General features: G+C 40.5%; 1 protein-coding gene across 1 annotated transcript; it reads left to right on the plus strand.

The window, feature by feature from the left end:
- Positions 1-1,305: 1,305 nt before the first annotated feature.
- LOC104406359 (cell cycle control protein 50C-like) lies at positions 1,306-6,318 on the plus strand (the record flags this gene model as incomplete). Its single annotated transcript, XM_010015310.1, has 4 exons — positions 1,306-1,396; positions 3,688-3,825; positions 4,878-5,087; positions 6,012-6,318. Coding segments are annotated over 4 exons (627 nt in total), but the record flags the coding sequence as incomplete, so codon positions are not given.
- Positions 6,319-14,402: the final 8,084 nt, after the last annotated feature.

Here is a 14,402-nt window from a genome sequence, read left to right on the forward strand (position 1 = left end):
TAATAAAAGTAATAAATAATAATTATTAAGGAATAATAATAAGGTACAGAATTTTTCAGTGTTTGGTCTCTGCTTCTGTGACTGTTAGGGCCATTATGTCTAATAAGGAAGTAAGAGAGAAAAATGAGGGGATAAATAGATGGTGTTAGTCCAGTGTTGTATTTCTCAAACCTGCACCTTGTAGGGATCCTGACTAAAAAGACATTGTCTTTATAAAAAAAAGCTTTTCCTTATGGTGTTTTCAGTCATCTTAGCCAGAAGTGTTTTAAGCTGTGCTTTTATTAAAAGGTTAGAGAATTAAGTTATTCTAAGTCTTCCATTTTGCCATCTGGCTTTGGAAATGAACAAGGATCAGGAAAAGGTGTACGGTAAAATAGGTGATCATGTAGCATTCTAAAAGTGCAACTTAGAGGTCTAAAAAGGAGGCTAGGCAGCATCACCTGCAGCAGGCCTGCATAAGAAAATTGGAGAATGCAATCATTGCATTCAGATTTTTTACTTACAAGTCTAAAGCATGTTTTCTTTGGCTTAAAAGCAGCATTTATATACACACAGTCCACACGCTGTCTTCTCAGTACATGTAACGATTATGCCATAATAATCTGTCGTTTCTATAAAATGCCTCTTGTAACTCTCAAGACATGTTCCCTAAACATCTGCTTCTCCAGATGTCCAGTCAGCTTGTTTGCACCCAGGTGCTTTTGGCTTTTGTGTCAGTCAGACACACAGCTTATTAGAGTTATTTGAAAATGTTTCTGCATTTATACATGCAGATTTATAGTTTCTTATGAACTGGGGTAGGAGAGATGTGATAAATTTGAGATGGGCTTTTGTTTCTCATGCTGTGTCTTCATACATCAAGATTTCCCCATGTAGAACTGCAGTAATGTGGCTAACTGCATCTGCTGTTCACCACCACTGCAGCAGCCCAGGTGAAAATTAAAAAGAAGGAAAAGTAAGATGTTCAAGGGTAAGCCAGGGCTTCACTGGCACATTTTAAATTGTAGCTGTTTTACAATAGCAGATCCCAAAATGATTTTTCGTAGTCTGGAGATTGCAAATCCACAGCAGAATTTGGTGAAAACCTTAGGTTTACTAACTGTGATAGACAGTAGGTGTAATACAGAAGGTGTTCCTCAACAAACCTATTCATTTGGATATATCTCTAGTGTGATCAAATTGGACTGGAGAGTTAATTATTCAGTGGCTTTTCAGGAGAAGGAATAGGAGGAGAATATTAACACCACCAAACCACATCAAAGCCTCCAGGTTCTGTGCCTGTTTGTTTTGTGACCTTGAATGCAGATTGAGAACAGCTACTGCACGCCCTTCACAACCTACCAAAATGGGACACCCATGGCTCCATGCGGCGCTATTGCCAACAGCATGTTCAATGGTGAGTAGGTAACTTCCACATCTGCCTTACTAATTTTCACTTAAAATTGTTCCATTACCCCAATTCAGCTGAGTCCTGATAGCGCAAGATCTCTGTCTTTCTTCCACTAAAGGTTTTGTTTAGCAGTGCTACTGTGGTGAATAGGGGCCTCTCCTTCCTTCTGCTTGATAACTTGCCCCTCATTTTGAAACTGAGGAAGATTTTTCATTTTCTAAGGCCCTCCTCCATGTGAATACATGACAGGGCTGAGAAATGGAATTGCTGGTGAAATAAGAAACGGTGATACAATTTAGCGTACTTCCTTGCTAAAAAAACCCACATTCTTGTGTAGTGATGGGAGAGCCCAGATTCGACCATCCCACAGGGGTGTGCTTGCAAGGACGTGACATGTTTTTCACATTGGTTTGGACCTTTGGATCTACGTGGTTGCATTTTGTTCTTTGAATGCTGGAAGCATGCATAGTCTTACTTAATTTGATCCCAGGTTTGATCTTATTTATTGAAACTTTATGGACATCACCTGCCTATTGAGTACATTTAGGCTGAAACCTAGAGGGCTTTTAGCCATGAACGCTGGCAGATTTCAGAAAGGATTTCTTTGGGAGGAAAGGAGACAAGAAACTTCTACAGACTTTTCTCCCTTACCCCATCCTTTTTACCTGTCCCTGCCTGGTTTGGTTTTTTTTTACCTATTCCATGCAGCAGTTTTTGGCAATGCAGCAGCTGTTCTCAAGCAGCTGAGCCACCAACACCAGAGGACTTGTGAAGGGCAGCTGCATTCAGTAACTTCTAGATCCATTTAACCTTCATCTGCCTATCCACCTACTCCCTTGGAAGTCTGATTCACTGGACTGGGCTTAGCCCTAGGCCAGCAGAGCTACCTGCATGGAGCCCAAGCTGTTCTAGAGCCCTGGCTGCAGGACAGAATGCTCCTGCAGAGAACTAGGGATATTAAGATTTTAAAATGCTGAGGGTAAACCTCCCAGTGTCTGCCTTGCATCTGTCCTTGGTGCACAGTGTGATGAAAGATTCCAGCTGCTGGTGATGTGCAGGAAGGGGCTGATGTCTAAATCCTGCTCTGGTAGTTTATTTCTGACCCTCTGCTGTGAAAGAGGATGCTTCCCATTCACTTTTGACAGCTTAGCTGGTTGTCTAATCTTGTTTTGTAAGTGAGGAAGATGGCTAAGTTCCTGCCATGGGAAAGGTTTTTAACCTTAAAGGCTTTTAAGGTTTCCCTAGCAGTAAAGGGAGCAGTCAGACAAGCAGATAAACAGGCAGAGGCTCAAAGAATTGCAACTCCTTTTAATAAACTAGAGACAAACAGCTGGGGAGGTAGTGGAGCACATAATAATCACTTACTCAGCAGAGCATGTCTGAGCCTTAAGGAGCTCAGACACAGCTGTGTGACACAGCTTTTGTAGCAGGATAAAAAAGAAGTATGTTGTCATTGATGCTCATGCAGTTGAGTTGTGGTTGTTTCCTAAAAAGCAGCTCCTCCCCATCTGTATCATCTAACTATCCCTGCCTGTCATCTCATTGGCTGCCTACATGTTTGCGTAGATGTTAATGAGACCTATAATGGTTTTGCCTTATGTTAAACTAACCCAAGTAGGAAAATCTAGTGGATAAAAACAAGTGCTTTTTGCCCACCGAAACAGGATGGCATGGTTAAGCTCCATTTTAACTAAATGTTTTTTGATTAAAGGAAGTGTTCATGTCCAAGTCCGTAGACAAGGTCTAATTGGCATAAAACTAAAGTGAAATTTTCCCAAAAGGATCATGGATTCCCTTGATTGTGTTTTTATCTCTTCCCTGAACACGTTATATATAGCAAAGCCATCAGTTTAGGAAAACTCAAAGAAATACTTTGAGAAATGCTAAGAATTTCCCAAAATAAATACTTTTTGGGAAAACCCAAAGAAATAGGGAAAGCTAACTAAGAGAGTAACTTCTGTAACTAGCTAGAGAGCTCCAGAAGTGATTTGCAAAGAAGTTGTCACACAGGAGTTGATAGACATGGGATACTTGCACATATTTCTACACAGGGATTCAACGAATTATTGGTAGGGGTATGTTCAGTCTTTAAAACTTCAGAAGTTCTAAGGCTCTGGAACCTTAATTCTTCTTGTGGAATGTACACAGTCATGATGAAACCTTTCCCAGGTTGGGTTTTGGTTTTTTTGTTTTATATTCACTTGAAAGATACCTCAGTGTGACAGGTTTGTTATTCATGCTGGCAATTAGAATTACCGTCCTTTACTCAGACCTATTGTTTCTTCTATTTCCTGCAGATACTATTGACCTTTTTTACCACCTTAACTCATCTGTTATTCAAGTACCACTGCTGAAGACTGGAAACAGCTGGTGGACAGATAAAAATGTGAAATTTCGCAATCCAAAATCATACAATCTCTCTTCTGCATTTGCAGGTAAGAACGGTTCCACTGGCATTCCTTATTTTTCAATGGCTCTCCTACCTCTTCCCCTCTCTGTGAGGGTCTCCCATTCTGAGATGTTTGCCTTTGGGAGAAATGCTTCCTAAGCAGTTTGGAGAAGCAGCTTCAGAAGGTGACTGAGAGTAGAAGACAGATTTTGCCAAAATATCACTTATTTTTGTCACTGACCTTAGAATTTTTATTCTATTTTATTCTATTTTTTTTCATCACTGACCACAGAACTGGGAGAAAGTGGTTTCAGAAGACTGAAGTTACCCCATGTCAACACCCTTCTGTGTAGTTTCTTGTAATGCTTAGTCTGTTCAGGGAAAGCAAGGATGCAGTCCACTTTATTTTTTTCATGTTGAAAACATCTATGAAGGAGAATTGTGTGTCACATCTTTCCTTCTTCATGACTTTGCAGATTCATGGGCAGTTGTTAGACAAGTGAGACTGCCTTCATCACTAGTTCTTTAAAACAGCTGTTTCCTAGCTGTTGCTTTGTTATGGTTGATCTGTATTGAAGCGGGGCCAAGAGCTCCCTATTCTGGATCAGGGCAGTACTGTGCGCAGTGCCATATTCATAGTAGTTTTCACATGACAGACTCTAAATATCGTAAGGTCTGCCATTAGACTGCAGAAAGGTGCATTTCTGGTTGTACAGGAGTAAATTAAAGTATAAAAATGAAGGCAAGCTTCATAGAGGTAGATTCTCTCAGTAGAGAGCATGCTGCTTGCTGAAGAGGCAAGAGTCCAGAATAAACAGTATTTTCATTTGTGCAAGTCACTTTGTTTTTCCTGTGCTTAAAGTTTCTGATGTGTAGCAACCCCTGGGTACTGCTAAATTCTGTTCATTCATGTTTGAGGTGAGTGGAGATGTTTGGGTGAGAAGTGTTATCTAGCATGCATAATTTTTCACTACTGGGTAGAGTCCTGTGTCTCTTTCATATCTCATATTCTGTATTGGTTGTGAGCAGGCCCAGAAGTCACCAACCACTCTTTTTACTGACAGTTTGTCTTTCCTGCTTTTTTTCCTTTTTCGTCAGGGACAGCAAGACCTCCTTACTGGCAGAAACCAGTATATTTGTTAGATGAGGAAGATGAAAGGAACAACGGTTATGTAAATGATGACTTCATTATCTGGATGCGAGTGTCAGCCTTTGCTACCTTCAGAAATCTTTACCGTCGTGTCAGTCGGATAAGGCAGTTTGCAGATGGCCTCCCAGCAGGGAATTACACTTTTCGTATTTCTTACAGTATCCTTTCATGTTGTCCAAAACTATTAGATAGTTACAAGGTGGAAGTGGATGGTATGTGTATAGTAAAACAGCAGAGAAACAGAACAAAACACCCCAGACTAAGTCACCATGAAAAGACCTAGTTTTGAGGGTGATGAGACACTACAAGTAGATTTTGTTTGGCCTGTGCTGATGGATCTAAGACAGGTTACTCAAATGGAAACATGACTTTGGGCTTTTGGATTTGTGCCACATACTGACAGGAACTTTTATGCTGGTGAAAAGGCACTCTCACTCCAAACAGCACAAACTTTTCAGATTAAAACACTCAGTTTGTCAGCAGTAGTTATGTCAAGATGATTATAAATTTCTGTCTCAGCCAGTAGAGCTATGATTTTAAATACTGTGGAACAGTTCTGTTTCTGAAAGTTTCCACATTGAGAGATGAAAGGTAAAATCATACAACATTTTGGGTGGATAATATATTAGGTAGAGGTGAACGCTTCCTCTCAGTGAGAATATGTGGATCACCATCATCATCTAGTGGTTTGGGTTGGAAGGGACCTAAAAGATCATCTAGTTCTAATCATCATGATAAACTGCCCAAAAGGCTCATTTTCAACTGGGTTTTCATACAAATTAACACAGTAGCAGTTACATAAATTATGAATCTGGAATTTATAATGTAAAAAAAAGAAACAAAGTATTTCCATGTTCAGGCAGAGGTTATATTTAAAATAACTGGATTTCTTGCCACCAGCTGCTACTGGGTATTGGACCCAGAATAGCAGAGATGTCACAAATCAGTTACAGGATTTTTTGCAGCAAATGCAGATCTTTAGACTGTTTATGACTTGGAAAGAGTTTTGAGCATTTACCACCACTTTTTCTCCTGGAAATAATGTAAACTTCATTAGTGAAACCTTAACATCCTTCTATCAGATTTCCCTGTTACCAAATTTAAGGCGAGGAAGCATGTGATTCTTTCGACTGTGGTATGGAGTGGAGGAAGTAACCCATTCCTGGGAATTGCCTATGTGGTTTCTGGCGCAGCAGCAACCCTGGCAGGTTTTGTCATAACTGCCATCCACTTAAAGCTCAGAAAAAGGAAAACATACTTTCAGAAGTAATAAGGTTCCCTAGCTTTCTAAACAAAGGCAAAGGTGTGCTGTGGGAGAAGAACATGCAGCACTGACCTTTCATTCTTTCCCTTGAGCTCTGGATCTGTTTCAGTAACAGGTTTGGTGAACACAGGCAAATTGAGGGGCAGTGCTATTCTATCATCCAGAACCAAACTTACCTGAGGCTGTGTTCTTATTACAATCTGTGTGTGCTCCTGGGAAACTTGTAGTGAGATGGACTTCAATCTACAGATAGCGTAGTGGGTTAGAATTGAAATGGCAAAGAAATTACGTGGTACTAATGTCTGGCCAGAAGTAAGGGTCTGTATTAATTTCTTACTCAGCCCTTAATTCAGAAAGTATTTCTATTGACTTAAATGGAGCTTTGGATGGATAAAAAGTGCAGTGTTGATACAACAAAAAGCTTGAGCAGGTAGAACTCGGTGCTAAATCTGTTTGTTGGCCACATGTGTAGGCTGACTGACTTGGCTTAGGTTTTATATACCTTTTTCAGCTATCCTGAAAAAGCAACCAGTTTAGCACAGCATATTCATGACAATTTGATACCTTAGTTATGATTGACCACAGGGCATTTTTAGGAGTTTCGAGTTTGTTTAAACCCAACTTACTGGGTTTACCTAGGTATTGAGACTAACCTGTGAAGCTAGAGGGCATCAAAACACTGACTTACAATTTTAATTATGATTTAATAGAAAGTTTAAATTAAAATCTTCTTTAATACTAAGTATTTTAGTGAAACATCTACCTAATGTAACTCTTAGGCCACAATTGCACTCCTGCGTATGCAACCCTTCCACACACAAGTTCACAGACTCTTACGCAACACAAAATGTCCTTGCCCCTTTCAAGCCCCCAGTTCTGTGCTGCAGTGACTTACTGTCAACAGAAAACAATGCATCAGAAAACCTGACTGTTTTCAGAAAGTAAAGAGTGCAGCTCATGAATAGGCTTACAAGTTTTCATGTTCAAAATGTTACACATTTAGGAGTTATTTCCAGTCTCTCACAAATGCAGAAATAGCACTGAAGCATTCAGGTCAAGGATACTGTGGTGCATCATATTTTTTTTAAATAATACAATACTTCTGTTGCAAAAGTGCAAATGGAATAAAAAACTTTAAATTCATTCTTTGAATTAATTCTTATTCTGGGTAACTTACCTCACTCTCCCCTAAAAAAAATCTCCACACTAAACCAAATAAAAATCACAGACTAGAGCAAGAGAAGGGAATGTGGCTGAGGGATTCTGTGTGCTGCTGTCAAGGGCACCCGTACCTGCTTTTAAAAGCGTCTCGGGCTCTTAGGAGCTTGTGACCCTTGGCAAATGGCCTCTGGTGAATCTCGTTGCAGCCACAGAAGGTACTGTTTCCTTTAATCTCTGCTTCATAGTTGGGCCATGAGCAGCAGAAGTTCAAGTTCACTGCCCAGCCTGCTAATACAGTCTTGCTCCATCAATGTTTATGCTGACCTGCTGGGCCAAAGTGTGTGTCCCCATCTACTTCTCCTGGTCAGGGCCAGTCACCTCCATCAGAAAGCTGTAGAAACAGGGTTCCAGTATTTCCAACCCTTATATCTGTCAGGAGCTGTGGTAGAAGCTACCCCTCACTGGACTGGACAAGATAGACGTGAAGCACTACATACAGCAATGCTTCAGCTCATTAGTCTTAATCACTTCTAACAATGAGATGTGCTCCTAAGCCTTTTAAGTCCTTTTGAAAATGTAATCCCATGCAGCCCTCTGGAAAGCCCTGGTGGAAGTCGCTGCCAAAGCTGAATTTAGGATTTCTGGCTCCAAACAGACCACAGGAGCCTCTTCCCCCTCCCCACCCCCCTTTTTTTTTTTCTTTTAAATCATCCAAGAAACTGGCTTTCAGGAAATGATATGTCATCTGAGAGGTTAAGTCACAGTGCAATTGTGATTTATTATTACCTCTTCATGAAGTATCTGGTAAAAATGTTAGTAAAAGGAGACTGAATAATGAGGTATGTATATCAGTGAGTCAGTGTCTACCAGAAAAAAAACTTGTTTAGAAAAGACACTCTAGCAAGTAGTGCTTACAGTTTGCCCATTTTCTCCCAGAGGTTTGTGCAAGAACCTCTTCTCTTGAAATGTGCATTGTCTTCAAAGCCCTCTGCAGGGAAAACCTGTCTTCAAACAGATCTTCCTCTTTCTGTTATTCCGGAAATCATCAGTGTCTTGTTTATAAACACCAAACATCTTTTCCATCTTACCACAGCTTTAAACACATCTTACATCTTTCTTGTACCCTCCGAACAGAGTCCTTGAAAGCTGCTGCTTGAGCTCCAGCAGTTACTGTTGCTAAATCTGAGCAGCTATGCCTTGTCATCTGGGATTGTGCTACCCAGACCAGAGCAATGGGAATAACAGCTTTGATGAACTGCTCCCAGCAGATGGAATTTGCCTTGCTTAGAAGCATGGAAAATAAGTTTTAGCAACCTCCTTATAGTGCCGTTTGTGCCAGTGCTATGACTGTAGTTGGCTGGTCTGCCCTTTGTGCTACAACTTGCATGAACATGCCTTTTCAAGAAAATGTTGTAGATGTGCTCCTCGGTGCCCACTTTGGGGATTACTCTATCTGAAGTGTTTACTGGATTGTTTTACGCTACTGCTGCTGCCACCTTATTCCCTCTTGTGCAGAGGCTGAAACAGAAGTGAGAGCTCTAGCTGAAGGACCAGCCTAATGTAACAGAAAGATAGCAAAAGCTGTGCTCCTGGCTGTGGCAAGTCTCAGGGGATTGTCTCCTTTTGTCAGCTGCTGATATCAGCAGGGAGCATGATTCCAGACAAAATCCAGTGTGACTTTGAATTCATCTATTCTGCTTACTAAGAAATTGTTAAATCAAATCGATAGGGAAAACATACTGAGATTTGGAGAGCAGAGGCATGAAGGGAACAGAGATGTTGCGCTTTACTGAGGTACAGACTGCTTTTAAAATACATGGGGTGTCATGACCAATACTGAGTCTATGGCACAGTGCTGCTTTTGCCTTGCACTTTGGATATTATGAATTAATATTATGCGTCTCGAGTACAGGAAAAATAAAAAGCACCTCAGTAAAACTTCTCAAGATTGATTTCTTTAATTAGCTTCTCTATTGAGCATACTTCCACCAATAGTAAGTAGGCCTTCTTCTGTGAGAGATTAGTGTATGTAGGCTTATCCATTCAGTACAATATGTGTGGGTTTAAGATTGCTGAACAAAATTAAAGAGCTGTACCTGGAAAGTGTGGGTCAACAGCATCACTGAGAGTGCTACGTCACTAAGCAGTAGAAGACTTATTGCCACTATTTGTAGTATTTTGGCATATGAAAATTATTAAAGTATTTTAATCCCTTCCCTACAGACACCAGCACTTCAGAAAATAGCAAAATACTGAAAAAATACTTTTTTGCTTTCAAATCAAAATGCTGTTTCCTTTGTTACTGCTACTTAAAGCCATCTTTTGCATCATTGCTGTATATTCAGTCCCTTTGAGCTGATGGAACTTTGCCTGTTTCCTTCACTCTCAAAAAAAGAAGGATGTATGTCAGAAATGGGTGTTAACTTTGGTGGACTGAAATTAACAGATGCTTAAAGTACTAGAAAGTTTGGGGGTGGGGTGGGTTCTCTTCCCCATCTTTTTTTCTAGAACAGATAAATAAATGAGGACATTACTGTGATTTTTTTTTTTCTTTTGGGAGTATATATTTAATAAATGGAAAACTGGACAAAGGATTTCTGTTAGTAGATGTAATCTGAATTTATATGGTAAATATGGACTGAAACAGGTGAAGTAAATGGCATGTAAGTTTCTGTGGTTTGTTTTGGGTTTTTTAATACATGTTTTCATTTGTAATTTTGAAGACATTTTATCTTCAGGAGTTCTGTAGTACAGTTTTAACAGTGGCAAAAATACCTGAAGGTGAAAAGATCCCATTATTATGAAAAACTTACATGCAATGTAAATCTCATTTCTAAATTGCAGGGAGGTATAAGAGACCACTGCATTTTAATATTAAAACTGTGGTACTACTTTTGCCAGCTCCCTTTAGGATTGAATTTCATTAATGGTGTCTATATCTATATATAGAGACATTAAAGTGAAGCAGGAGCTACAGGATATTTCAGTAGCACTTCAGTTACAGAAGTTTTCCAGATCTTTTTCATGCTTTACAGTTTCATGCATATACGTGCAGTATCTGTCTGCGTTGGTTGGTTTTTCTATGTTCTAAACATAGACATTTGCTTAACTCATCTCATCTAAAAATAAAGGGATGAGTCCTTCATGTGACAGAGATTTGCATGCTCACAGACCTACAGAATCTGGAAAAATTAGTTACGTGCTGCATCTATTTTATATAAACAGCTGTGTTGCATGGAGATTATTAATAATAGTGTTTGGATGGGGTGCCATGTATTTTAATAACACATTACAGTGTAAAAGCTTTCTCTCCTTCTTCTGAGAAATCAAACTAATACCAGAGTAAAACCAAAAATAACAGTTCAGGGAAGGGAGGGCTTGGAAAGTTTTGTTAATGTAAAGAGAGGGTGCATACCAATTTGGATTTAAATTTAGATCTAAAATAGGAGAAAGCAGTTGCTTGTTGCATGATAAGAAGGTGCTGTCTTCCTCAGTTGGGAGCAGTATGGTATGAGAGACACAGGTGGTCTGAAAAAAAACTGTAACTGCACCAGGAGGGAGAATGGTGAAAGGGGCAAAGTGCTGCTTCTGCTCTTGGATATCAGGGCAAAATAATTTGGCTGAGCTGCTATGATAGTGGATGATAGTGCATCCTGACATGGGGTCTGGAAAACCCATGTGATTTTGGGGAAGAGTCAAGTAAAAAAACTTCCTGGTTTTCAGTGGAAAGTTCACACTCTCTGAACTATGGTGCATAGTTTTTGAGCTAAGGCATTTTGACTCAATTTTCTCTAATTGCATTATTCCTACAATTCCAAGAACAACTTTGTTTGTTATGAGCTGGGAGTGCCTTGGGCAGCTGCCTTTGCTTTGGTGGCCTCTTGTTTGCAAGAGAGGAATGGTGGAGCAGTTGTTGTTTGCTCTGTGTCCTGCTTTCTACCCAGGCTATGGGAAGCCACGCAGGAAGAGTGGGGCTTGTTTGGCTTTTCTTTATGTTCATGAGTGCATGAGAAATGTTTTCTCCTTTTCCCCATGTAGGCAACTAGGAGAGGAAAAGGACAACTGGGCTGATTCCGGTCCAGTGCAAGTAGAGGCAATATTTAAATGATGTCAAATGGTAACTGCCATAGGTAAAGAATGGCAGCTCATGTCCTGGAAAGATTATGTTTCAGACAGCTCTAATCAAAATACCTGCATATCTACCACGTATGTACTGTGTGCTCTGTTGACAAACATACAGCATGAAACAAAATGAAAAAAGGCCATTGGTTACACTCCCACTGACTTGCAGCCATTGTCTCTTTGCGTTAAGTGTCTAAAATGATCCCTTTCAAACTGAAACAATGAAAGTTGTGAAAAAATTAGGTTTTCTACTGTGTCAAACCCAGCTACCCAAAGTTATTTGCCTTTTTCTCCTTGATGTTGTGTAATGACAAACTGTTCCATTAACAGCTTTGTTAACACAGTTATAATACTGGGTTTAAGATGAGCTTAAAAGTTCCTGAGGTTTCTCAAATAACTCTCATGAATCCCTGGCCTTTCTGTGGACTGTATTATTAGTGACAATGAACCTGAAAACACTGGAAAAAGAAATGTGTTAAATTAAAAAGGGAGGAAGTAGTATCTGCCCATAGCCCCAGTGGTCATAACAAGTTAACATTTGGGGGATGTGTACTGAGCCACTGTCACTTGCCTCTAAGTAAAACGTGGCAGTTATTTGACAGTGCAGAGAGAGGCTTCACGACAGCTCAGGACAACAATAACATCTGCAGTTAATAACACTCCTCCCTGCAGTGGGTGTGCTGAGGAATCTGCCACGGTGGCAGAGGACAGGGAGACCATATCCCCAGCCCTGGGCAAAGCTGTGATTTAACGCTGGACGCTGGTGGTGCTTCATCCTGGTGGGTGGCAGGGTGTGTTTTGCAGTTGTGTAATTCAGTTATGGTCCTCCCACGGGCTGGCATTTGATGGCCTGTCTTGTGCCATCCAAGTGGGGGGAACATCCTGAAGGAGTTTGCGACTGCTGCTAGGTGTGCTCTGTGCTCTGCCAGGATGTCTCTGTGCTTGCTGCACTTCTCATTTCTGTAGTGGTCTGAGTTGTCTGCAGAGGTAAACTGTGGAAGTGTAGAAAAGGTAAGGGAGAGGGAAGAACTGGGGTAGTGCTGTGTGCAGCTTGTCTGTTTTGGAGGCAGACAAAATGAGATACAGTCACAAGAAAAGCAGGCTATGGGCAAATCAAGTGGTGGCACAAGTGCTTTTGCTGATCTGCCTTGGTTCAGATCTGTGAATTTTATTTACAAACAATTTCAGCAGTAAGTGACTTCTGAAGTACAGTCAGTTTTGTGAAAGAGGGCCCTTGCTTCAGATCTTACCTTGGTCCTGTGCTCAGTGTGTTGCTTGGCTGCTGCAGTGTTACTTTAAATTAAAACCACTAAAAAGCAAAAATAAAAGAATAATCAGTGAGTCATCAGCTACACCTTACAAGAAATAGAAGGCCTATAAAGCAGATGGGTTTCTGCATCTAGGGTGTTTTCATAGTGTTATCTTCTGATGACTCATAAGCTATGGCTGGAGGTCAGCCGTTAGAACCCAGGACTGACAAACACCAGTGGGGTTCACATATAATTTTGGAGTCAGCCATGCCTGTTTTGACTGAGCAAAACGAAGCACAGGGTTTTATTTGCTGAGTTTAGTAAAGAAAAAAATAAAAATAAAAAAAAAAATCCAGTGCTTACAGTCAGACTTCCATGTTCTAAGCTCGCTCTTGCCAGGTCTCATGTGAAATTGAGCAGTGATCACAAAGTCTTTGAACAAGCTTTCTTCATGCATTGTCATTTCTGGCTTTGCAGTTAACCATAAAAGAAGGCATTGATCCTGAACAAAGGTGGTGAGATTAAGTTGAGCTGAAGCTATGGATAGGATTTTATCTGCATATTTTTATTAACTGATAAAGTGAATTAAATGCAAGAATTGCTTAACAGATGTATAAACTGTAATTGTGCCAATGGGTTTTAGGCTGTAGCTTGAGGAATTTATCATTCAGATTTCTAAGTTCATAACTACACCCCAGGCAACTAGTGGAAAGCCAAGTCTTAACTAAAAAGGTCAAGAGTTTCTTTTCAAAGGGAGGTAAAAAAATGAGAAGATGGAGCACAAGCCTGTTGGGCATTTTCATCATTTTAGGCTTGGAGGGGGTGGGGTGGAGAGAGAAGGTTGCTTGAAGGGGAATGTCTCACATCACACAGCGTAAGTAAATAGGGTTTTTTAATTTAGATTTGCCCTGAAACTTAACTTGTTTTGTCAGGAAATCTCATCTCTATCTAACAGGTGATAGTAATCATGTCATATGAAGAAATGGAACGTGTCAGGTGTAATTTCAAGTGTTCTCAGCTGTTGAAAGGTTATTTCCCATAATGGCTTCAGCTCAATACAGCTGAGTTTAGAGGGGGGGAGGGGGAAGTGTTCCCTTCCTATGGGTGGGAGCATAATTTTAAAGTTTCAGGAGCATGCCCAAGTGAATGGAGTTGTCCCTGTTTTGGATCCTGGCCTTTACCTCTTTTGCAAACCAGCAGCTCTTAAGCAAGGAGACTTATCTATATGTAGGTTGAGCTGTGTGTTTGTAATGCTGTCTGCACTCTCTCGTTCCCTTCTGATTTCAGAAAACGTGTAACATCATTGACATAATGTTGGCAGGTTTTCCTCAGCCAAACGTTACTCAGAAGTTACTGGTGGGGGGGTGGGGGGGGGGATTTACAGGCAGGCAGAGCACCATTTCCTTAGAAATTTATGGAAAAAGGCAAGTCTTTTGTATTCAAGTCTTTAGCTATTTGGTCTTTAGACTTCACTGTGCTAAAACACTTGCTCTTGTACTCGGAAGCGGTGCTTGGTTGATGCTGGCCTTGTGCAAAACTTACATCTTCTTAAAGAAACTGGGATCTTTTTAGCCCCTCCCTGCAAAGTAGGTTTTGTCAGATGAAAGACGTAAATGCGGGAGCTGTGGGCAAGCGGCGTTCGTTCCGTTCCCCTGAGGTACGGCTGGCCGTTACCG

Source organism: Nestor notabilis, unplaced genomic scaffold (assembly GCF_000696875.1).
Source record: "Nestor notabilis isolate BGI_N333 unplaced genomic scaffold, ASM69687v1 scaffold28955, whole genome shotgun sequence".
NCBI classification, from domain to species: Eukaryota; Metazoa; Chordata; class Aves; order Psittaciformes; family Psittacidae; genus Nestor; species Nestor notabilis.